The following is a 25,408-nucleotide window of genomic DNA, read 5'->3' as shown; positions in this document are numbered from 1 at the left end:
ATTATCGCATAGCATTTCAGATTCACGACTTAGTATGTAAATATGAAATTGTTGATTCTCTCACCTGCTAGTCTTTGTAGCAGTTTATTGTATATTGATATCGAAAACACATTTCGTTTACACTTGTGTTGAATGTCCTCACGATTAGTCTTGGTTTGAGTGGTCCAGTTGTATTTCGGTCACAGTGCGTCCTGGGAGTGAGTGGCCACACTGTTTTAAAACTCCAGTAGCACTGGGTTGTTAAATTAAATGAATTATTAGCTATTTTAATGTTAAATTGCGTTGCAATTATGGTGTTGCTGGAAGTTTTTAATGACTACATTTCATAGAGTCCAGTAAGTTCAATGTCAGTGAGGTGGGACAGCCGAAATCACCATATTTAAAGTGGATACATGGAAATAAATAACAACTACAGTCACTTCATTACTAAAAATATAATGGGACTTAAATTGAACTGGAAAGTATTCGTGCATTAGCAGCATAATGCCAGTGCAAAACTAACAGGCAAACCTCAGACACCGAACATGTCTTGACTTTATCCCAGTACAGCGCTCTGTGTGGCCAGTCATGACGAAACCTCCACACAGCAGCAGGTGTCATCTGAGCCGTCTGCACCGGGAGAGGCTTCCGGCTTCGGATAGAAACCAAACAGGTTGGCTGTCTCTCGAAAGTGGGCAGGGCCTGCGTCCCAATTGGCCAGGCAGGTGCAGCACTAGAGGCAGTTTCGTCTGACTGCACCTGTGCTCGCCCTACTTGTTCAACCTGCTTACGATTCAGCCTCACACACACACCCCCACCTGCCCCACCCCACCCCACCTCCATCCCCCGGTCTGCTTGTCAGCGGAAATGCCTGGCCAAACACTACGGCTAGTTCCTCGTACCAGCAGGTAAACTTTTCACCAAATACGCACTGAGGTGGGATTGAAAACATACATATTGAGTTTTATTTACTTAGTAATGGTTTCTTTTTGGCTCTGCAGCTAGTGGATGTCTTCCACCGCCTCTGTTTTCCTTTCCCCGTCTACACAAACTGGGATTTTGACTCATGAGCTTATCCAGATTCTGAGAAAGAGGAACTCATGTGAGAAATGGGGTCAGATGAGGCCTACAACTTTGTCTTTAAAGGTGCGTTCTCCGTTTCTTTCGCTTTTGACATTCGGTTTTTCTACTGATTTGGAAATGACGCCGTGTCTGGGTTGGGAATCTGGTGCTGTATTTAAGAAGCTCGGAAGGAGAGCAGAGGAAAGAAGAACACCTTTAAACCTAGTCAGTTTCAGCGAGACTTTCCAAATGTCCTGCTGGTCCAGAGCCGGGTCCAGTTACCCTTAGAACCACAGATTAACTTCAAATAGCTTAAAATGCTTATTGGACATGTGGACAGGAGCACGTTCACAGCAGGCCAGATCAGGCTACTTCTCCAAAAATACTATCATATGGTTTTATAGATATCATCCGACACCTGATTTGAATAAGCACTCGATTTTTTATGCATCATAATATATCGTTATATATCAAGAGTGCTGGTCATGGAATTGACTGAGGAGAAATGAAATTAATGCAAGTAAACTTTGTTCTTTAAACGACAACAACTACTTTTTTTTTCAAAATGCAAAATTCCTATAACTTTTTACTGTGTTTGTTTATTTGCATAACAAAACATCAAATCTCCAAAATGGTAACTTTACAGAGGAAAGAAAAAACATGCTGTAGTTTTAATGTAAGTCTACGGAACCGGACGTCTTTCCAAGTCATTTTGGGCCGTTTCTTTTGATCCATTCATCATCAAATTTACACACAATGAAAAGGGCAACAGGTTTTTTCAAATTAGGCCAAAAACTGAAAAATGACACGAGGTTTTCTTCCGACAGCAGTGATGTGCTTATTTGCATCTATTCTAATGGAACAATATGTGGTGTTTGTACTGTACAAATATATTGTGGAACAATTAGATATTAGTGGCATGTCAGCATATGCAGCAAAAGTTTGGGTACATAAATTTACATTCATGGCATTTTGGCTGACACTCATCCAGAGCGACTTACAGTTTGATCAACTTACACAGGTAGGTGAAGGTGGTGTTAGGAGTCTTGCCCAGGGACTCTTATTGGTATAGTGTAGGGGGCCTACCCAGGTGGGGATTGAACCCCAGTCTACAGCATAGAAGGGAGAGGTTTTACCCGCTACAGTACACCAACCATTACCAACGACCATAAATTGGTCAAATTGATATGTTTTGTTTATTTTCTAAGTGAAAATAAGTGAACGCATCCTCTACAGAGAACACACTTCTGCACATTTCACTGCAAAATTAATGTTTGAGGCTGGGTGGAAGGCACATTAAATGAGACCTGTGCAAAAGTTATGGCACATTTTGTATTTTAGGTTTTTCTAGTACATTAACTTTGGCAAACGGACAGAAACTGTGCGCTAAAATTTGCATGACAAATCCTGTATTAATTTATTTTCACTTAGAAAGTCAACTAAAATTACTATTTGACTGGAGGTGCTCAAGCTGTTTTATGAAACTGATTAGTTTGGGTCCTAAAGTCTGATTGGCTGATCCAGCGTTCAGGCCTCATGTCTTCCTTTGAAGCTCCTGTTCTGGTGCATCTTAGGACGATTTGAAATCTACTCAACGGAGGCTTTTGACTAGCTTGAGGAGTGCGGGCCTGTCAATAAAGCGAAAGGCGGACATATGAAATATAAAAAAATTATGACATTCATGTTAAAATTTTCTACTTTCCGTTCAAAATGTGATGCTAAGAATAGAATTTGCAATGAAATTCTATCTATTAAACTCGAAACAGCCGCAAGCTAGAAGCATTTTCACAGGTGGTTTCGGATTTTGGACCCCACTGTATAAACACTAATGTAGCCAGAACCATATAAACCTCTTGCAGTTCAGGTTTAGGGTCTAGATAATGACATGTTTTGAGAACTGCAGTCTCTCTTGTTTATCCGATATCCGCTCAGCTAATTTCTGTATCAGTGTGTCACTCATTGAGTTGCACCAAAACGCCTCTGAAGAGGAAATGGTTTGTGCGCAGTATGACATGCTGATGTAAGTATGCAGAGCAATGACTGATAACGCTGGTCACATGAGGTAATGAGGAACATTTGGTGGCCGGATTGCCACGACTGCGCGATTTCCGTGATTAGAATAGGAGAAACAGTCAGGCGAAAGGCCTCAAGAAAGGCCATTGTTCAATCCGACGATTTCTAATTTGCTTTGAACACGTGCCCAATTGCAGCTGAATTACAAGACAAACGGACATAATGTGCAACCTGGTGCAAAGCCAGTGGATATTTTCGCCCAGCGGAGGATTCGTTTCTCACCCAACATATAAACAGAAAGCTCCAAGGTCACAAATCTGATTTGCCATAGCAACCAGGGTGCTGTTTGCGCAAGGCAGGTTAACATCCAAGGAGGGGAAGTGTGTTTTTCTCCCAATCTTACTCCACAAAGCACCAAGTAAGGCTTTTCAGTGCTTTCCGTGATTGGAAAAGCAAAACAGGTGAACAGTCTGTCGAAAGTGGTCCTTTTGGTTGAAATTAAACATGAGATTCACCTGGTTTCTTGTGCAGCTCTTCACCAGTTAAGGTGGTTAACATGTGTCGGGTTCAGTATGAACAAATTCGGCTTTTAACATTGGCTTTATCTCAAATGGCTTAGTGTAACATACTTCAGAGCCAAAGCAGTGCACTGCTGTCCTTTCAGTATTTCATGACTTACAGTCATATGCAAATGTTCGATTGTCTCAGTGTAAATCATTTCTAGTTATGTTTTAACATATAAAACATAACATAACATACATCTGTAGAGAGTTCACTTATTTTCACTTAGAAAACCAACAGAACTAGTGTTATTTAATCAGGAGTGCCCACATTTTTGGATATAGTCATTTTATTTACAACCCAAACAACCACTGGACCTACGCGTCCGATATGTAATGTTGATGAAGGTAAAATAGTGGCCAATCAGAAAAAATGCATTTTGTTTGATGCTGTTTTGCCCTAGAACACCCTGCACGTACTTGTCTGCCATGAATTGGTTAAACATGATCAGTTTAGGCCAAAATCCTCCCTCAAAATGATCCTAAAACACTACCTCAGGATTTAGGCAGTGCATTCAAAACCATTTCGATTTACAGCTTTCTATATTCGGGAGCTTTAAGAGGCCTTAAACTCTTCAGATGTCTGGTTCCATTCACCACCACTATAAACAGTTATGACATATAAGAAATATTTGTCATGTGACGAGGGTGACCTAAACCTTTGAATATAACTGTAGGTACGTAGCAGGTACAGGGGAAGAAGTGTCAAGTTGGCAGTGCTGAAATTTTAGGCGGGTGTATATGTGACGTCATGCAAAAATTAATATGTCAAATATTTTCTTCTTTGGAATTTTTGGATTTTTTTTCATGCTATAATGTGACACAAAAAACAGTATGCAGATATGATCTATCACTGCTAATACACACTGTGATTTCTCTTTTTTAGAATAAACTTTATGCAAATGAGATGCACAGCACCCAATCGGATTGACATGTAGCAGTACCTGATTATGTCACGCCCATTGTCAGGCCTACTGCACTTAAATGCACACAGAGTGGGAGATAAAGTGGCTGAAAAAACCATAAGACAATATTACAGTGCATTATTCTTTACAATTACAGAACTACCGACGCCCCCAAAGCTGCAAACAGTTGCTGAGGGAACTGAATTGGCTCATTTGTAGTTAACTTGAATGATGCAGATTATAAAATAAATAAATAAAACCTAATTACAAATTCCACCATATCACAAGTATTTATTTACTGGAAGTTGCAGTTGAACAATCCCCAGTTAAGCTCACCACCCCCCACTTCCCACATCCATGCTTTTTAGCGCACTAAACAATGAGTGAGGAAGTGCAGACCTCGTTGTTTCCTGTGACATTTGACTTTGCACAAAAACAGTCCCTGTGTCTTAAATGAAGTACAAGCCCAGTTTATGTGAAATGCTTTTAAAAACAGAAAATGATGATTAGGAAATTCAGTGGGACCCGTATTCAGCTGAATTCAATCGAATTTGATGCCTGCAATACTTTCCAAAAAAGCTGAGACAGGAGCATGTTTACCACTGTGCTACATCACCTTTCCCTTTAACAGCACTTAATAATGGTTTGAGGACTGAAGAGACGAACTGATCCAGGTTTCAGAGCAGATGTTTTTTCCCTATCCTTTTGTTACGCGGGTCTTCGGCCACACAACCCCGCATATTTGTCATATTTTGAGTTTAGTAAGACACATTAAACGGGAGACATTTCTGGACTGAAGGCAGGCCAGTCTAGCACCTGCACTCTCTAATTACACGGCCTTGCTGTGGCAACACATGCATAATGTTGGGTGGTGTTGTCATGTTGAAATAAGCACAGACGTCCCTGAAAAAGACGGCGTCTAAAAGACAAATCTGCAGGTTACCCATTAACCTTTGTCTACATTACATTTACATTTAGTGCAAAATACTCTACAAACATTCAGGCCATAGTATATATTGCAAGTGGATTATGGTCAAAATGAGACGCTCTGTTCTCATCAGTGTTTGCATGATTGAGAATGTTCCTCCTCATCGTCTTGCCAGATACCGACGCATGTGATTCAGCCGCTGTCTGTTTGAATAGGTGTGACGTTCATTTTCAATTATGAAATGTTTAAATCTCGCTGGCTTGCCTGGACATACCTGCGATTGCCTAATTTGTTACAGGGTGTGATGGGCGGCGTTTTAAATGGTTCACCTTAGCAGCAGAACATCCCACATGAGTCATAATACCTTCAACACCCTTTAGGATTAGCTTTTGATTAGGCTCAGACGACCTAAACTGAGCTACCTATTTAGCAACCACAGTTATTAAATAGCCACCACACGCCTGGACCTGTAGTAGCAAGAAGATGGTCAACCTGCCATTAAATGGTTCTCTGTTTGTTTTTCAGTGGTGCTAATAGGGGAATCGGGTGTGGGCAAGAGCAATCTTCTCTCGAGATTCACCAAGAATGAGTTCAACCACGACAGCCGGACGACCATTGGCGTGGAGTTCAGCACAAGAACTGTGCAGGTAGAAAGCTTGACCATCAAAGCCCAGATATGGGACACGGCCGGACTGGAAAGATATCGAGCCATAACCTCTGCGTAAGTACGGCCCATGCACACATACAGTGGAAAGGCTGTTTATGTTGTGCTTGGATCACTTTGTCAGCTCATAATGTCGTAAAATCTGCTGAGATGGACCTCAGCTTGGTCTACTGCACTCATGGGGTATCAGGGAATGTTCTGGCTTGCGAAGCATCAACTTGTAAGCCCAGCTAAGATGAAAATTACCCACCTGTTTATGACTTCAGTCCCATTTGAGTATTGCTTTTAACAATGGTCTTACCAAATCTGGCTCCCAGTGTTCTCAGAAGTGTGTCACACTTATGCTACACAAGCGGTCAGACAGCCTATGATTTCTGGGATCTGCTGCTGAAGTTGCCACTTACCATGATTACCATGATGAGCTAATAGTTATGGAACGGCTTTCAAGATGGTCTCCCATGTTCCCCCAAGGGGAATGGTGAGGCTATGATGACACGGTCATGTTAAAAACTTCTGAAGGTGTTTGGTAGCTGCGTGAATGCAGTTTTTGTGGTCAACATGGAAGATCATTAGTTTACCTGGTCTATCCCAACACAGCATCAAGAAGATCTTTCATTTTGCCTGTTGTTTTAGTTGGACTGTGAAATTGTACATCACCACAAGAACTAGAAGACACTCTCCTACTCTCCTATTTCTGCACCTTCTCAGATCCTTTCATTGTTTATTGCTCTATTGAAAAAAGTTCAGTCCTAACTCTATCTAATAAGCGACATAAGCAGCTACTTAGGGCCCTATGACTGCCAGGGGCCACCTATTACAGTACAAATACTTTACAGGGTTAAATTGAATTAAGCTTGAAGTTGGCTATCTTGCCAAAATTTTAAGAATCCATATCTAGGCATAAGCAGAATGACAGAGATGTCTTATTTGTCCGGTCCACATAGGGCAAAATCTTCCCATAAATTTCCTACGATGATTCAAGACCATCCCGAAAGCCTTGTGCAGTTACCTGACCCATCTGTCTTCCGTTCCTCCTCCTCAGTTATTATCGGGGTGCCGTTGGAGCGCTGCTAGTTTATGACATTTCAAAGCACCTGACCTATGAGAGTGCAGAGCGCTGGCTGAAGGAACTTTATGACCATGCGGACCCCCACATAGTGGTCATGCTAGTGGGCAACAAATCAGACTTGGCATCGATACGGTCTGTGCCAACAGAGGATGCAAAGGATTTCGCAGGTACTAAACTGAAACTCTTTATAAAATGAAACGTCTTTATTTTGAACAGCCCATTAAACTGCAAGGTTCTGTATTTGGGCCTACATTTGAATTCACTCTCATAACCGTAGAAACACTGTAGTAGTTGCTGAGTAAATCCCTGTAGTTAATGAGCAATTAAGAGTATTTCAAACTTTAAACTTGTGTCACTGAAATGGTAAGTTTATTGGAAGAGGAAGAATTTTCTTTAATATAATGTGTAGCCATGTGCGAAAGCTTGAAAATCCCCAGTCAAATGATATATATTATATCATTAATATGTTATATTCACTACAGAGAACAAACGTAAATATGACATTTTTCTGCTAATTTAATTCACAATTTCTATTTATTTGCAGAGCTTAACATACTTGAAAAAATATTATCTAATATGTCAAAATATGTCAACTGCCTGGGGTGCTCAAACTTTTGCAAACCAAGCAATTTGAATATTTCTTTTGTCATTCATGGTCACGTGTAAAGGGCTGCTGGCATTATAAGGTGGTGTAATTGATATGACAGTGATGTGCAGCGCTGACACACATCGCTCTCTCACTCAGAAAAAAACGGGCTGCTCTTCACGGAAACTTCAGCCTTGGAGTCAACAAACGTGGAGACCGCGTTCAACAATGTCCTAATGGGTGAGTTCTGTATACAGTCAATACTTCAGCTCAGATTTCTGCAGTTTTTCCTCCTTGTAGCTCTGCTCTTGGAATTACAGTACTTACTGTATTCCGGCTTTATTATATGGTGGAATGTATGGTCCATTCCTGCCCGATAGAGGAGGAAAAAGATCACGTTATTTTTGTCTTCTTCTGAGTTTCTGACAGTAATATTTTAATATTTTGAGTTAATATCTAAAAATGGACTTTTCCAGGTATCAATTTAGTATCTTGAAATAATGACTTGTGTTTTTAGGATGTACTTCTCAATAATTAGACTTAGTATCTCAACATAGTGACTTATTTTCTTTATTTTTATTTTGATTTGCTATGTTGAAATAATCACTTAATTTCTCAACATTTTGTCCTACAAGGTTGAAATAAAGAGTTTGAATTTAAATTCAAAGAAAGTAAATTATTATTTTGAGATATTAAGCCAGGAGTTTGAAAAAGTAAGTAATTTCAAGATACTAAATGAAATTATTGAAAGAGTAAGCCATTATTTCAAGATTCTGAGTAACAACTTGACATACTAGAACAAGTCATTTTTTTAAAATACTAAGTCGAAATGTTGAGAAAAAAGTCATCATTTTGACATATTTTGTCAAATTCTTGAGAAAGTAACTCATTATTTTGAGATATTTAGTTAAAATGTTGAGAAAATAAATGATCATTTTGATGTACTATGTCATTCTTTAGAAAGTAAGCCTTTATTTCAAGATTCTGTGTTAAGATTAAGTTATTTTTTGACATACGATGTTGAATTCTCAAGAATGTAGGTTGTCATTTTGCGACACTTAGTCATCACTTTGAGAAATTAATAGTAATTTGGATATTCTATGTCACATTCTTGGGAACATGAATCATTATTTTGAGATACATAATCAACATTTTGAGAAAGAAAATCATTGTTTTGATGTACTATGTGAAATTCTTGAGAAAGTAAGTAATTATCTTAATATGCTAAGTCAAAATTTAAAAAATATTAGTCATTATTTTGACATACTATGTCAAATTTTTGAGAAAGTAAGTCATTATTGCAAAATTTAGTTAAGATTTTGAGAAATTAAGTGATTATTTTGACATGCTGTGTCAAATTCTTGAGAAAACAAGCCTTTGTTTCAAGATACATGGTCAATATTTTGAGAAAAAATCAGTGTTTTGATATACTATGTCAAATTCTCAAAAAAGTAAGGAAATGGGCTTCCATAGAAACGTGTCTTGTGTTTGCATTTTATATTTTATGTACATTTCAAAATTACCACACTAAAAAAGTGATGCACTGAATTTACTTAACTCCCATATGTATATTTCATTTAGAATAAAATGCAAAAAAAAACTAAAACAAAATATCTTATATGTTTATAATTTAGCTGTGTCATAGAAAATGCAACCCTTTTGTTCTGATAATGATATCAGCCAAAATAAGGTGTGAATTATCATTTACTGTAATGGCAAAATCCTTTAATGGGGCAAATGATGGTATATTTTTGTCAGGTGGCTTGAACTTGTGTTATAATTGTACTAATCAAATACATTTTATTCATGTTTAAATTATGTACATGTTTGAATTCAGCAGTACTTTCAGTGCAGCACTTTCTTACAAAACACCTGAACGAATTCTCTTGCAGAAATCCATAAGAAAGTGAGCAGTAAAGAGGTCACCCGTGGGTCAATCAATGCAGTGTCACTGTCCGGTCCCCAAACTGCACCGGCTGACCCTCAGGAGGAGAGGAAGCCTTGCTGTAAGAATGTGTAAGAATAATCTGGAGGTACGGCAGAGAGGGACTGAGGATAGGATGGTCTTATCTCCTCCCTCATTGTCCAGGAATGGACACTCCAATCACCACACATTCATAAGAACCACTTTTCGATGACTGATGTTTTCCTTCATGCCATGTGACTGTCATGAGAAAGTATTTTTGTATGTCTCAAGTTTCATGATGCTTATAAAGCCATTTAAAATAGTTTTAAAGGAATATTCCAGCATGTTTTCAACCTGATCTCCATCTGCGTCACTGATTTTCTAAGTGAAAATAATGCAACACACACTCTCTGTCAACAACACACGTATATTAAAGCAATAAGCTGCTTGAGGCCATGCGTTACCATTAATTATAATCGACATAAACATGTATTCCGCCATAGAATGTAATTTAAACTGCGGTCATTTCATTATTTTTTAGACTTTTTGTCATATAACAGTGAACATGTGATAACACAGCACTGTTTAATGCACAAACTTTCACTTTATAAGAACTTTTTGGTCACCAAATTACCACCACAAGTCTTATTTAGCACTAATCCAGCAACGCCCCTCTTCTCACGCTGGGGCTGAACTTTAAATGGCTCCCTGCTTCCTACAAAGTGCACTACGTGGGAAATTAAATACTGGATCCTGCAACCCAACAGAGCAAAATACAGCTAAAATAGTCATTTGGGACTGTTTACCTGTTGAGGCTAGAATTTCTAAGCTTTCATAGTTAGCACACTATTTAGGGAGGACAGAGCCGTTTGGGATCCCGCCTGGGTTTGACACGACTTCTGTTTAGCATTTGGCAGACGCTTTTATCCAGGGCGACTTACAATTTGATCATTTTACACAGTTAGGCGAAGGTGGTGTTAGGAGTCTTGCCCAAGGACTCTTATTGGTACAGTGTAGAGTGTTTACCCAGGCGGGGGAGTGAACCCCAACTTCCTGACTTCTAACTGAAGCATGGACGTTTGAAGTGTGTAAGACCTTCGAGTGACATTGATTAGACTTTATACCCCCGTTTTACAGTTAATCGTACCGAAAGTACTGTAACTCAAGCCTGTTATGTTAATGACGGAGTTGTTCCAGCCTGGTAGCCAGCTGACCAGCCTAGTTTCAGTTAAGAACATAAGTTGCCAGCTCCTCAGTTTAAACAAATGTCTAATTTGACCAGGGTGCCCATAACATTATGCTGGAAGCCAATGGGCAGCTGCTGAATTCTCTGAACAAACTCTTTTACTCTTCTAAAACTCTTCTAAAATGCTTGACTATACACTTTATACATAGTATAAGTACAAACTTTATATATAGTATTTAATATGTATGTTATATTACAGTCTAACAGAGCAGGTCTAGGATAAGACAGACACCAAAGCTGCTCCTATTAAAATTTATACAACATTTCAACACAGTAAAAAGTTAAATATTTATGGTTCTATAAAGAACCATTGTCTGTACTAAAGAACCCTAGTGGGGTGTGCGGGTGCGGCAGATAGAGATCAGGTTAAAGAAACGCTGGTGCATCCCTTTTAAAATAAACCGGCCTGGCCTCACATGTACACTTCCGACTGCGTGAGGAAGATGCCATTTATAAAATGATATGTCATATAATAGATGTGGTTTTTCAAATCATTTGAGATCTGACAGATTTTGACGCCTTACAATGATTCGTTCATGTTACACTCAAAGTGGAAAGACATGAATTTTAAAACTGCACACTTTCTTTTCACAAATATTGATCCATAATGCTTTCCTGATTAATACAGTGGGCCGCAACTGATGATTACTAATAAACTGATTACGTAGGCCTGCTGAGCTGTTGAATACTTGGCTTTCTTGTATATTATTTGAACCAAATTGTAATATTTGTCGCATGTTAATCATTTTTAAATCAGGATAATAAGAATAATAAAACATGCACTCATATAGACTTTATCACATCACAGAGAATATTTATTATCATGTACAGGTGTTAAAGGATTACCACTATCAGGGTAAAGGTCAACTTGGGTATGATAGATGCGAAACTTTGATTTGACTTTTGATATAATAACCGTGTGTTTTTGTATAATATTTTCCTTACTGGTCAGGATTCATCTGCTGGACCGTAGATCTTCCAGCAAAACAGCCTGCATCAGCCGATATTTCGCAAACAGGTTTATTATGTACTTTTAACATTTTATCTTTATTTCCAACCATCGTTCCTTCAAACGTGTTCTACTTGTTTCCTAACTGCCGGGTCCGGTGCGGTCCAGAGGAGGATGGGTTAAAACCTGGATTTCTGGACAAGCTGCTTTGAGGCAATGTCTGCTGTAAAGAAGCTCTCTGCTAATAAAAGTGAATAACATCCAAATGGGTCTCTCTGAATTGTGTGTAAAAGAAAACAGTACAATGTGTCGCACTATGAATACAGAAGCCTTTATGTACAGTTGTGTGCAAAAGTTTGGGCACCCTTCATCAAAAGGCCTCTTTTGTTGATTTTTTAAAAATTTAAATTAAATGACCGAATTTCCTACAGGGAAGTTAAATATGTCATCTTCTGCTCATTCTTAGAGCATATTTTTTATTTCCTGAATTTAACGTATCCAAACCTTTGCATAAGACTGTTCAACTGTATGGACTGTTTTAAACTGACTTAGACTAAAATCCCTTTGCTTTGAGTGACTCTACACCCGATTTATGTTTTATTTTTAAAACAAATGATTGAACATTCCATTTTATAACTGCCAAAACAACCATAACCACCCAAACTTTAATCAAACAAGCTCATTTCATGCAGAACTCAAAAATGCAACCAGTACATGACAAGCAAGCACAGCTTTGAAGAGTTGAACACACATAAAATCATAATATTTAAGCAGTAGAACCCGAGAGGGGGTGTGTTATCATGAAATAACATCCCGACTGTGATCTGGTGGCCGTAGATCATCACAGCCGTGATGTCATTGGTGATAACTCACTCCTCGAGTGCTCTACTGCTTTAATACAACAGTTAAATAAATGAATAAACTGGCCGTGAACGCTGCGTTTAATATGTTTTAATGTTCAGTTCCTTCCTCCTAATTACAGCTCCTTAACAAGCAGCTCGCTGCTACGTCAGAGTAACGAGCTCCGCCCACTCGCTGCTCAGCCGGCAGTTCGTTCTCCAGCTCCTTACACTAAATTCCCAAACTGTCGTCACCACTGAGCAGCTTTTCAGTCGGCAGCTGTGACAGAAGAACAGCTAAACAACCTGGAATCAGCCAGAAATGAACCCAACACCATTCGCCAGACGTGTCTGATCTTCAGAGTCGGACCAAATCAGACTGAGCTGTAAAACTGACCCAATATCAGGTTCAGCTCAGTTTGGTCAGTTTGTCCAGATCAGTATTAATGTTGTTTTGTTCCAGCCGGTCTGTAAAGCTTCTTACAGCCCGTTTAGTTTGGCGAATGGTGTTGGGTTCATTTCTGGCTGATTCCAGGTTGTTCAGCTGTTCTTCTGTCACAGCTGCCGACTGAAAAGCTGCTCAGTGGTGACGACAGTTTGGGAATTTAGTGTTTGTCTGATCTTCTGAGCAAAACGGCTGTCGGTCAAATGTGATCTTAAAAGTGTCCGTTTTCTGTTTGTGGCAAAGTAAGAAGTGTCTCCTACAGCGGTCAGACTCATTGCTTAGATACAGAGTTTGTAACACAAAACACAAAAAATACTTCACTGCAGAAAATGTGTGTTTCAGTAGTGCCAATTCTGAATGTTACACACTGATCTTCAGACTTTGGGAAGCACTTATTTTAAAACAATGGGATCTAACTGCTCACCATGTGGCCACAAGGGACCGGGGGGTCTCACTTCTTGCTGTATAATGCAGGGGTGTGGCTAAAATAAAGCTCCACCTGTGGACTAAAACTTGGGAGTGTTGTTTTGGTAGTGACATGAAAATGTGGGACAGCATTTATTTCCAGTTAAACTTATGATACATCTAAACCTTGTAACTTTACTTTGAAAGAAATGAAAAAGATGTTTATAAAATTATTAATAAAAAAAATTCTCAAGAGTAAATGTAGGGGTTGGGAAAAATGTGAAACGAGCTGTTGCGTTCTTTGTGGCCCAGTGACTTTCTTAATGTGGAATTGTGTACATTTACCTTAAATGAGGCAAGTGAGGCCTGCAGTGCCTTTGATGCTCGTCTGGGTTCTTTATGACCTCCTGAATGAGTCGTTGATGCGTGTTTGGTGAAGTTGGTGTTTGGCGCGTTTGGTGGAACTGGCCACTCTTGACAAGGCTCTCCGTTGTTCCAAATTTTCTCCATTTGTAGATAATGGTTCTCACTGTGGTTCCCTGGAGTTCAAGAGCCTCAGCAATGGCTTTGTAACCCTTTCCAGAAAGGTAGACTTCAGTGACTTTGTTTCGCACCTGTATTTGAATCTCTTTAGAACGTTTAGAACTGCTTTCTGAGACGTTCTAGCTGCTTCACATTGCCAGGCAGGTTCTATTTAAGTGATGTTTAGGTCCAGCAGGTCTGGCAGTGATCGTGCCCGAATGTGGCTACAGTGAAACTGAACCCAATAGTCCATTGAATTTACCCAGGCAGGGCTGAACAGCACTTTTCCTTGAATGAATTACATCATTGTTTAAAAAAACTGCATTTTGTGTTTACTTTGGTTTCTTTGTCTACTAATAAAAGGTGTAATGATCTGAAACATTCAAGCGTGACAAATATGCAAAAACAGAAGAAATTGAGAAGGGGCAAAAACTTTTTCACGACACTGTGCATTGTACAGGTTGAGTACATGAACAGTCAAAGACTCTTTCACATGCTTAAAAGGTTCTTTCCGTGATAAAAACGGTTCTTCAAGCTGATGTGTTGTTTATGGTTCTACATGGCACCAAAAAGGGTTCTGCTATTGTTACAATGTCAAACTTGAATCAATCCCACTGTATAGAACCCTATACAACACATTCTCCATCAGTCTGAAGGAACCATTTAAGGTAAGATAAGGGGAGAGATTATTTAGGCAAGCAGCTGTTATCCAGCTAGCTAACATCGTCTTATGCAAAGGAGGGCCTTCTGGGCGTAGTTGGTATAATAATAATAATTTTTAATAATAATTTTATTTATACAGCACTTTTCATGCCGGTGGCAGCTCAAAGTGCTTTACAGACAGGTGATAAAACATAGCTATAGAAGAAATTAGTATTAAATTAGTATTTAATTAGAATCAGAATAAAAAGAAGATTAAATTACAGGATAAAGATAAACACCGCCAGACACTGAGTTTTAATTAAACGCTAATTTAAAGAGATTCGTTTTTAGATGTTTCTTAAAAATGAGCACTGAGCTTGACTGTCTAATAAAAGGTGGAATTGAGTTCCACTGTTTTGAAGCAGAAGAACTCTCTCCATGTTTTCTGTTGTTTTACAGAGGGTGACTGTTGAAGGCCAATGTCTGCAGATCTTAGATTACGTGCTGGAACATAAACAGACAGACACTCTGTGATGTAAGCAGTGCTTTAAGGTTGTTTTGAGCTTTAAAGACGAGTAGCAGAGCCTTGAAATCTATCCTGAATGATACAGACAGCCAGTGTGGTTCCTTCAAAACGGGAGTGATGTGATCTCTTTTTTTGTTTTTGTTTTGGATCCACGCTGCTGCGTTTTGTACGAGTTGTAAGGGATGTGTACTTCTCATAGGAAGTCCAGTAAGAAGATCATTACAGTGATCAACTCTAATGTAAGAAATGCATGAACAAGTTTCTCTGCGTCGCTCTGAGAGAGAAAAGCTACTTTAGTGACTGTGTTTACATGCAGATAAAACAGAGCTCAGAGTCTAAGATCACTCTCAGATTTCATACTTCAGGTTCGGTACATGAAGCTAAACAGTTTCTCAAAACTCATTTTTCTCTGAGTTTCTGTACCAACGATCAATAATTCAGTTTTTTCATGATTTAGTTGTAGAAATTTTTGCGACATCCACTGAGAAACATCTGACGCACAGCTGGTTAGTCTGTCTACAGAGTCTTGATCTTCAGAAGGAGTAGAAATGCATAGCTGGGTGTCGTCAGCAAAATTTATACTATGCTTCCTAATGACATCACCTAGAGGTACCATGTACAATGAGAAAAGCAAAGGCCCTAAGACTGAACCTTGGGGGACTCCACAAGAAATGGCATATCGTTTTGATGAATGATTACCAAGTGAAACCATAAACTATCTATCACTTAAATACGATTTAACCCATTCTAAAACTGTGCCCCAGAGGCCAACCCAGCATTCAGGACACTGGAGTAAAATCTTGTGGTCAATGGTATCAAAGGCTGCACTAAGATCTAATAAAACCAAAATAAAAGGATTGTGTGCATCAGCGCTGAGCCTGAGGTCATTCATAACGCAAATCAATACTGTCTCTGTACTATGGTGGGAATGAAAACCTGACTGAAACTTCTCATATAAATTGTTTGATAAAAGTTACACAGATTTTACAGGATGTGAAACACAAAGTACAATAGCTGGGGGTGCTTTCTCACTCTGTCAAATGTTGTTCATAAAATAAATAAAAAGCTGGTCTTAAACTGGTTATTCTTGCTTTAGCTAAACAGCAACTGATGACAAACAAATTCAGGTAACGTCAGGAAGGACCAGCTCGACGAGGGGGGATAGACCCACACAGGTAAGTGTTTAACAGGTTCAGTGCAAAAAAAGAGACAACAACATTTAAAACGGTGTACTGGAATTTAAAACTAATCTCGAGACGCCCCTCAGCCTCTTCTGAGGGTCTCCCACTTACTTTTGTGTCAGTGATTGAAACTAGGCCTCTGGGCTTACTTGAAATCTATTCACACATCACAAGACCTGAAATTATTGTGAAGCAACAGACCATGTAAAGGGACAGAGCAGGTCGCCGAGTGCTGAGATACAAACCTCCTCCGGCATCAACATCAGCACAAAAACTGTGTGCCAGGAGCTTCATGGCATGGGTGTCCATGCCCGAGCATCTGCATGTAAGTCTAACATCACCAAGCACAATGCCAAGCCTTGGACGGAGAGGCGTAAAAGCGCCACCACCAGACTCTGAAGCAGTGGAAAAGTATTCTGTGGGGTGACGAATCACGCTTCTCTGTCTGTCAGTCTGATGGACGAGTCTGGGTTTGGCGAATGCCAGGAGAACGTTACCTGGCTGTCTGCACTGTGCCAGCTGTAAAGTTTGGTAGAGGAGGGATAATGATGTGGGGTTGTTTTTCAGGGGCTGGCCTACAACCCTCAATTCCAGTGAAGGGAAATCATAATACAAAGTGGGGACCAACTCATATCTTAACCATATAGTGTATCTTAACCATTGAATTATGGAAAAATTCAGTGGGCTTCCACTTTAATAGTCTTATGTAAAATAGTAGCTAGAGAGAAGCGGCCGAGCGGCCTGGTGCTCGGTCTAAACAGAGTGATTATTTTCAGTGGGCTCTTGGGGACACTGCACTGTGGCTCTGATGCCCAAAGGCACCATCAGGCCCTGACCACGTGTGTGACTACTTCTTCACTTCCTAGTAACAGATACCTGGCTAAAAACCTTTTTCCCTGAGAGGAAGAACATTCCGGCTGATAAGCGTCTGATAAGCAGGCTGATTCCGCCCAGTCAGGTGTTTCAGTGTGGAATGGACTCCTTTCTCCTCCTACGTGGCAGTTCAGGTGCTGTAATCGCCTTCTTTGCTGTCACCGAGGGGGCGGGGCGATGCGGCCATGACGCCGCTCACCTGCCAAAACCAGTGCGCTCGCTCATTGGGCGCCGCTTGGTGATTGACAAGCGAACGAGCCAATCAGATGCCGGCTGGTGGCAGGTGTTAACGTCGCTAGGAGCTAGAAACGAGCCCCGAAAGTTTTGGTGACGCAGGCGGACGAGATCCTCGACGTTTTGGCTTCAAAACTGGGGTTATAATTAAAAATTATCATATGTTTACCTCGCTGAACGTTGTTTGACGAGCTCGTTTTAAGCGGAATGTGCTTTTCTTGGGCTCCTCCGGCAAACGAACGAGCTGCCGTCTTCTCTTCATAACAACTTACTTTGACGTGAAACGGTTAGTTAGCCGAAAGCTAAGTTACGGCTTCGACCGCCGGCTCAGCTCAGTGGAAACCCCTCAGAGGAAAAAAGTGTTTCGCTTGTTGTTTCTGCGGGATTTAACTCGCCTAATCGATACGGGACTGAAGCAATGACGGGCAGGGAAGAAGAGTACGACTATCTCTTCAAAGGTGAGTGGCTAAGCTAGCTGCAACTTCACCACAGGAGCTAGACGCTAACTCGGCTGTCGCTCAGCTCGACTTAACAGCCCAGACGACACAAAACCCTCATTAGATGCTTAAAAGTGCGATATTTAATGCCTGTGGACCGAAATACGAGCTACGCGTTGATTCCACTGTTGCCAGAACGCCTCACGCTTCGAAGGAGCTGAAGGGGAGCTCCACCAAATGTGCAAATTTTTACACAATTCAGCCTCTTAACCTGTAAACAAAGTCATTCGGAGTGGTTTGGTGCGAAGTGCTTCGTTGTAGAGAAACCTAACGAGCCAGATTTGTTTACAGTGGTCATGAATGGAACCAGACGTCCACCTCTAAAAGCTCCCTCACAGAAGGTTGTCACATGAAATGAATGGTCATGAGTAAGCTGCCTGGCATCTGAGACGTTGGTTTTGTGGTCATTGTGTAAGAAAATTTTGCTATAAAAACCCCTTTTTGTCACTGTGAACACAGCACAGTTAGAAATAAAGGCTGTAGGTTCACTGGTGGGTCTGGATAGAGAATATAAGGGCTATATTTGCCTTGTAGACAAGAACCCTGGTTCATATCACGTTGGTATTTCTCATCAAATCACTCTAAATGACTTGAGCACTGTATTATGGACAATTTTAGAAAATCTGGAATTTCCCTTTAATGGTTTTATGTAATGTAGTTATAGTAGTTAGAAAGATGCAGCCCGATACCTGGTGTTTGGCCTAAATGGATCAGTTATTTTGTGAACTGACCCTTACTAGTTGCTCTTAAGCAGTAATAAGACCGAGACATGGCCATAGACATTATAGCTGGCTGCGGAAAAGAGATGTCACTCCTCCATAGGACTTTGGGAAACGAGGTCTGAAAGCTGACACTAAGAAAACAGCTGTTTATTTCCAAATGATGTAGTTTCACAGTAGCCAGGTTGTAATTTTCTGCAACAGCTCCCTTCTAAATTGAGCTGGAGCTTTATCGTTGCTTTTTTTTTTGGGTCCAGGTTCTTTACTGAAAGCATACAGATAGTCTATCATGGCATTGATTTAATCAGAACGAGTTTTAAAAAGCAACCCAGAGGTCTTTTGAATGAAAAGCCAACATTAGCCGTCTTTGTTCCCAAGCGGAAAGGCCCCAGATGCAGTAGAACCGGAAAGACCTGCGTGAATCTCCTTTTACACCATGTGTTTTCCATACAGACATGACATCAGACCTCTAGTAACGATGCCTTGTTCAGTTCAGGTTAGGTGTAAAGAGGAAAAAGTGAACATTATCTTATTATGTTCTGTTCTATCGCTTGTTTTGGCTCCAGGTAAAGCGGGGCTTTATGAACCAGCCTGTGGGGGCGTTTTATTTCGACGTGCTTTGAATCTTCCCCTTGGTGTGTTTTAAACAAAGAGCCCCACCTGTGAAATGCTGCTGCACCCCTCACTGTTTGGTCATGACTCAGTCATTACTAGTGAGTTACGGCTCGGCCTTCCGCACAGAGCCAGTTCCTGCTGAATAGCCAGTTGACCAACTTTCCCTCAGGTGCGCGGTTTAGCTGAAGGTTAACTACATCACCCGGTCACTGGTTAATTAAGGGGTGTCTGATGTTTTACATTTATGGCATTTGGCTGACACTCTAATCCAGATTTGATCATTTTACATAGGTAGGCCAAGGCGGTGTTAGGAGTCTTGCCCAAGGACTCTTATTGGTATAGTGTAGGGTGGGGATTGAACCCCAGTCTACAGTGTAGAAGGCAGGGGTGTTACCCACTACACTGTCCCAACTATCCCAGCTATGTTTTACTTTACGTGGTCTGCATCTGTGGCTGGTGTAGCAAAACCTTCTATGTCTGAAATGGTAACTTATTACATTAATGTGATGAGATTTTATGTCTGGAAGTTTTGGACCATTTCTATTGCTCCATTTAGTATTCATACAATGTAAAAGGAAGATTGCAATTTCAAATGGTGTAAATAAATAATAATAATAATAAAATACAGTACTATGTGATTTACAGTACTGAGTAAAAGTCAGAGACCAGCCTTTGTTAATATAATTTCCAGTCAAGGTCATTACAGGGGAATTCCAGTAATATTATTGTTGCTGTTGTTTTTATTAATGCATAATGAAATGGTTAAAATGTAAACAGTCATTCAGAGTGGTTTGATGTCAAATGCTCAGTTGTAGAGAAACGTACCGGCGCAGACTTATTTACAGTGGTGGTGATGGGAACCAGACATCAGAAGAGTTTAATGCCTCTAAAACCTCCCTCTCAGAAAATTATAACATGAAGTGGTTATTAATACATGGGTTGATGTCTGAGATGTTGTTTAGAAGGTTTTGGCTGAAAAATACCTCATTTATGGTGGAGAGGAGTAAGTAAACATAGTCCCCAGCTTTACTGCTATTTTACCATCACTATTATTTTTAAAAGCTCAGAAGAAACTTGTAGGTTCACTGGTGGTGCTGGGTAGTTTCTGTGGTTAGACCAGTCCTTTTACAATTCTTTAAGAAAGGGCTTAAAACCAGCCAGCCAAACCTACCAGTCTCATCGTGCCTCCTCTGACATTATAATCTCACTGCCTGCCGTTTTGAAACCTCCTCAGTGGTTCTGATTGGAGACTCTGGCGTCGGGAAGAGCAACCTGCTGTCCCGTTTCACGCGCAATGAGTTCAACCTGGAGAGCAAGAGCACCATTGGCGTGGAGTTCGCCACTCGCAGCATCCTGGTGGAGGGCAAGACCGTCAAAGCTCAGATTTGGGACACAGCAGGCCAAGAGAGATATCGAGCCATCACCTCAGCGTGAGTATTAAAGCAACAATCTACGAGTTACAAGCATGTTGTTAGGCATAGTGTTGTATAACTTCTTTACCTGTGGTAAAATCATCGTAACCCATGTCCCAAGTGGCGTATTGCCTTTATAAAACAGTGACAATATCTAATGTTTTATAAAATAGCAATGCAAGCAGCAAAGTCCATTAACAGTAGACGGTGCTTCCCAAGTGACCTATTGGTCAAAGATTATTCCGTAAACAGAACAGTGGATTTTAAGAACTTGACACATTAAGGCAGAATTCAGCTGAGCCTCGTGGTCACGTGTGTGCGTACTGAGTACTTGTGACTTGGCGAATCAGATTTTAGAGCAGAAAGTGAAAACAAATATTAGAATAGACCTTTTAACTCGGACCTTAATTTAATTTTGACCTTAGCTTTTCCCATTACCAGGTGCACGTGGAAGAAAATTCATAATGGCAAAATGAAAATTTACAGGTGTATTTACTTCTTTAAACGGATCCCGTAAGAATTTAACTGACAATACACCAGATCTGTTCTCTGAGCAGCCGCAGAACTTTATCCCTTACATGATTTTTAAAGTTAGGTGCGTTTGTAGGACTGGTACAGTGAAAAAGATCACCATTCATTCCGAAATGCTTAATGTGGTGCTTACTGATGACCGTGGTTTTCATTTTCGTCTCTGTGAATTCCTGTGGCTCTGGTGTGTTTATAAAAATTCCCATGACATTATCGTAACAACTAGTTACGCTGCTCTTCAGGCGTTCTTATCTTTATTAGCTCTGCCTGCACTTTTATTAATCCTGCTGCCGGGGTTTGTTTGCAGATACTACCGTGGTGCTGTGGGTGCTCTCCTGGTGTATGACATTGCGAAGCATTTGACGTATGAGAACGCAGAGCGTTGGCTGAAGGAGCTGCAGGACCATGCCGACAGCAACATCGTCATCATGCTGGTGGGCAATAAAAGCGACCTGCGGCACCTGAGGGCTGTGCCTACAGATGAGGCCAAGGCATTCGCAGGTCAGTTCAGCATAAATTACTTTTGCTTTATTTACAGTGGCATTTATTGTGTGTGTTTCATTTAAGATGCTCACAGTTCACACAGAGTAGTCTTTATATTCCAGTGACGCCTAATGTTTCACTCATTGGCGAAGTTTGTGAGCTGATGAAACTTTAAGATCAGTGTTTGGAAGTGATTTATGCCCTCAGATGGTATTTTAAATGATGTGCATTAAATTGAGGGTGTGTTTTCTAAGCACTGAAGCTATTGAACTCTTCCAAGTTCCAAATGACACTGTAGTCATTTGATAAGTCAGTAGGAAACTAGTAGAATTTATCCCTTTAAAAAATGTGCCATAATGCTTGAGAGATTCACATATTTAGCTGTTATTACTTTAAAATGACTAGAAAATTAAATTACATGTCTCTAGAGCCCATTGACCCTTACTTCTTATTTCATGTGCTGTTAGATCATTATTAATTTATTTACTCTTGTTTGTATCAGCAAGAAATACCTAATTGCTGCTGAAACTCAGGTTAAATGACTATATAGTACAGTGGTCTAATAATCTTACTAAATTGAAATGTAATGGCTCATGCCAGCTTTTCTGAAATGTGTGTTCAAGTTTCTGAATTGTGTGTGTGTGTGTGTGTGTGTGTGTGTGTGTGTGTGTTTTTCAGAGAAGCATGGACTTTCTTTTCTCGAGACGTCTGCTTTGGACTCCTCTAATGTAGAGCTTGCCTTCCAGACCATTCTCACAGGTCAGTGCGCTGATAAATAACCACATTGAATAATAAGGTAACGCACTGGGTTTAATCAATTTTAATGCCTGCATCATTTCCACACGAATAAAACCTATTAAATCAGCACAGGTTTGCTTTCTAGTTTACATATTTTTTCAATAATTGTATTTGTTATATCTTTTATTCATGTCAAACCGATATTTTGAATAAGCAAAGATTAACACACTAACCGGCGCAGGAACGCCTAATATTGTTTCCATCATCTGCCATTAGGTGGCAGCAAATTCTAAGCCACTGACTTGTGTAAATCCCCAGTGACACGTTTTCAGGTCAAATTATCAGGATTTGCTCCACAAAAAGTGTATATACATTTCAAAAGGTGCTTTCTAAGAAGGCGTTTCTTATTTTAGGTGTACCTTGGATTTTTAACTAATTTTGTCTGAGTGTAATAGAGTTCATTTCCATTTTGCAGAGTTAAGCACTGTTGATTTTGCATCCACTGGCTGAAAGTGCTCTCTCTCTCTCTCTCTCTCTCTCTCTCTCTCTCTCTCTCTCTCTCTCTCTCTCTCTCTCTCTCTCTCTCTCTCTCTCTCTCTCTCTCTCTCTCTCTCTCTCTCTCTCTCTCTCTCTCTGTCTGTCTGTCTGTCTGTCTGTCTGTCTGTCTGTCCCTCTGTCTGTCTCTCTCTCTCTCTCTCTCTCTCTCTCTCTCTCTCTCTCTCTCTCTCTCTCTCTCTCTCTCTCTCTCTCTCTCTCTGTACCTCTCTCCCGCTCTCTTCTCTCCCTCTCCGTCTCTCTAAATCAGCAATCTATCGCATTGTTTCTCAGAGGCAAATCTCAGGGCGTGGTGATGCCGATTTCTCACCCAACTCCAACGTAGTGCCCATCACGGTGCAGCCCACTCAGAGCTCTGCCAAGCAAACCGTCTGCTGCCAGAACAACTGAGCAGCCACCACAGCACTACAGGATCATGGGAAAAACCGACATCAGGCTGGCCATGGGCTGCGAGACAGGAGTTGCGCATGTCCAGCTCTGCTTAGTTTGTGGTGTCACTTACTATGCAGCCTGTCGTTATCAAATGTAACAAGCTTTATCGGTTATGCCCTAATTTATAAGCTTTAATATAGGACGAGAAGAGAGAGGATTTTTTTAAATATTATATATATATATATATATATAGACTGGACTGGACTGATGAATCATTCTTTATATTTTCTCACTAGGTAGAGATGGTACTGGAAGACCATATTTTTATGCACTTTTGTCAAAAGAAGACAAACTGGTAACAAACAGAATGCTGGAAGAACTTTATCACCGAATAGTGCGTAGATTGTACAACAGTAGTCAAGAAGCCTGTGTGGTATATATTTTTAGATGGGAGGAGGCTTTTATTAACCACTACACCTTTAGTCTAACTTCTAATGCAGCCTTGAACAAGGGAAACACAAGCTCATCTCAGTATGTCTCGTACCGTCTATTCATCAGGCCTGGCTCAAGGGGTGGAGCAACCTCTGAGATTATATTGTTGAGATTCAATTCTGAGAGACTAGATTTTTATTATTGCAACGGACCTGTTTTCTCATGGTGGTGTTAACTTGTTATTCTGCCTATATTAAGTCTTTTATTTATGGGTTCATTAATTGAGAGTGAATCTCTTCACTTCCTTTAAGTGGCATTCTGTATTTGGGGCGCCCGGAGTAAAAAGTAAAGCGGCTTACTCTGATGAGGACCTGAAAGTGTCTGTGTCGTTAAGTTATTTGACTGTTTTAAAAGCAGCAGAGATCGGTGCTTTTCTGCTTGCACGTCTGTTTTTTTGTTTTTGCTGAGCTTCGAGTGCCTCGTTTCTGTGGTCAAACTGAAAACGTGAGCACATCTGGCTTTTTTGAGCAGTTTCATTGAGGAGATAAGAGATCAGTGGTTGTTGCATGGGTGACTTTTCTGGGTGTTGTCCTTTCGGTAATCGTGATTTAACTTTAATTTTTTTTTCTGCAGCTAGAAAACAGAGAGGCAGGGATTAGACCAAGGCAGGAAGCAGCCCCTCTCAGGCTGGAGGCTCATCCTCTAGGTGGATGTATTATGTTGCAGGATTGAGCAACAGTGGCGCTCAGAGCTGCTCGCTGAGGAGTTTCTGATGTACTGGAAGGGGCTTGTCTTACTGTAAGTGAAATCCTCATTGCCCACCACTATTATCTGCCATATGTAACCTGAAGAGAGCCATACCCTCCGGGATCTCTGTTAATTGTGTCCCATCTTTCTCTCTTTCTTCTGCCCCCCCCTCCTTCTCTCATTCTACTTGTAGTTGTGGCCATAGTTAGGTGTGGTGAAAGGGACGCAGGGCTGAATTTGTAGGTCAGGCTAGGAACAAGAAAAGGCAACGTGGTAAATGTCATTTAACTGTACTGGACCTACTGCGGCACTCTAATGAAACACTTGGCATTTGTCAACCTAATGTCCATCTAATCCATGCATATGACCTATTGTGACACACACATATATATATATATATATATATAAAACTCAATTTGAATGCATTTCCTTGAAAACCAGTTGACTTGAAGAAGTCCGTGAGGTGCTGAAACGGCTTATTGCAAGTATTTTCCGAGTGAATGGATTTTCTGTTCTCTCATTAGTCGCAGGGACATGTGTTGAACTTATTTTCTCTGCGGTAATTGACCTAATGCTACAGCCGTGACAAAGAGAGATTAGGTTGAAAATGCTGGGAGTTTTCTTTTAAGACAAAGAAACAGCTTCATAATTTACACACAAGGTTACATGACAGCAGAAACACGAGTCCTTCAGCAGTGACCATTGGTTATTGCCGGTTTCGAGAGCCACCTGTTTATCCCCGTCACTCACAATGACTAAAGAACTAATGACTTTCG

At 40.4% G+C, this 25,408-nt stretch overlaps 2 protein-coding genes across 2 annotated transcripts; both read left to right on the top strand.

Moving 5' to 3' along the window:
- Positions 1–796: 796 nt before the first annotated feature.
- Positions 797–12,133, top strand: rab25b (RAB25, member RAS oncogene family b). Its single transcript, XM_017708712.2, has 6 exons — positions 797–887; positions 981–1,125; positions 5,973–6,168; positions 7,154–7,347; positions 7,926–8,006; positions 9,659–12,133. Exons 2-6 carry the CDS (start codon positions 1,089–1,091, stop codon positions 9,784–9,786), a joined length of 636 nt encoding a protein of 211 aa, XP_017564201.1. The 5' UTR covers positions 797–887; positions 981–1,088; the 3' UTR covers positions 9,787–12,133.
- Positions 12,134–17,602: 5,469 nt separating this feature from the next.
- Positions 17,603–24,262, top strand: rab11al (RAB11a, member RAS oncogene family, like). Its single transcript, XM_017708711.2, has 5 exons — positions 17,603–17,992; positions 20,600–20,795; positions 21,613–21,806; positions 22,467–22,547; positions 23,332–24,262. The coding sequence occupies exons 1-5, from the start codon at positions 17,953–17,955 to the stop codon at positions 23,469–23,471; spliced, it is 651 nt and encodes a 216-aa protein (XP_017564200.1). The 5' UTR covers positions 17,603–17,952; the 3' UTR covers positions 23,472–24,262.
- The last annotated feature ends 1,146 nt before the right edge of the window (positions 24,263–25,408 follow it).

The sequence above is a fragment of the Pygocentrus nattereri genome, chromosome 24, assembly GCF_015220715.1.
Source record: "Pygocentrus nattereri isolate fPygNat1 chromosome 24, fPygNat1.pri, whole genome shotgun sequence".
Lineage (NCBI taxonomy): Eukaryota > Metazoa > Chordata > Actinopteri > Characiformes > Serrasalmidae > Pygocentrus > Pygocentrus nattereri.
This window is presented reverse-complemented; position numbering and strand designations above follow the sequence as displayed.

Bases quoted from the DNA above. Each gene is read 5' to 3' on its own strand.
- rab25b (XM_017708712.2), top strand. From the start codon at position 1,089: ATGGGGTCAGATGAGGCCTACAACTTTGTCTTTAAAG. The intron at 6,169-7,153 runs GTAAGTACGGCC...CCTCCTCCTCAG, and splicing joins TATCGAGCCATAACCTCTGC to TTATTATCGGGGTGCCGTTG. The intron at 7,348-7,925 runs GTACTAAACTGA...TCTCTCACTCAG, and splicing joins GGATGCAAAGGATTTCGCAG to AAAAAAACGGGCTGCTCTTC.
- rab11al (XM_017708711.2), top strand. From the start codon at position 17,953: ATGACGGGCAGGGAAGAAGAGTACGACTATCTCTTCAAAG. The intron at 21,807-22,466 runs GTCAGTTCAGCA...TGTGTTTTTCAG, and splicing joins TGAGGCCAAGGCATTCGCAG to AGAAGCATGGACTTTCTTTT. The intron at 22,548-23,331 runs GTCAGTGCGCTG...TCTCTAAATCAG, and splicing joins CTTCCAGACCATTCTCACAG to CAATCTATCGCATTGTTTCT.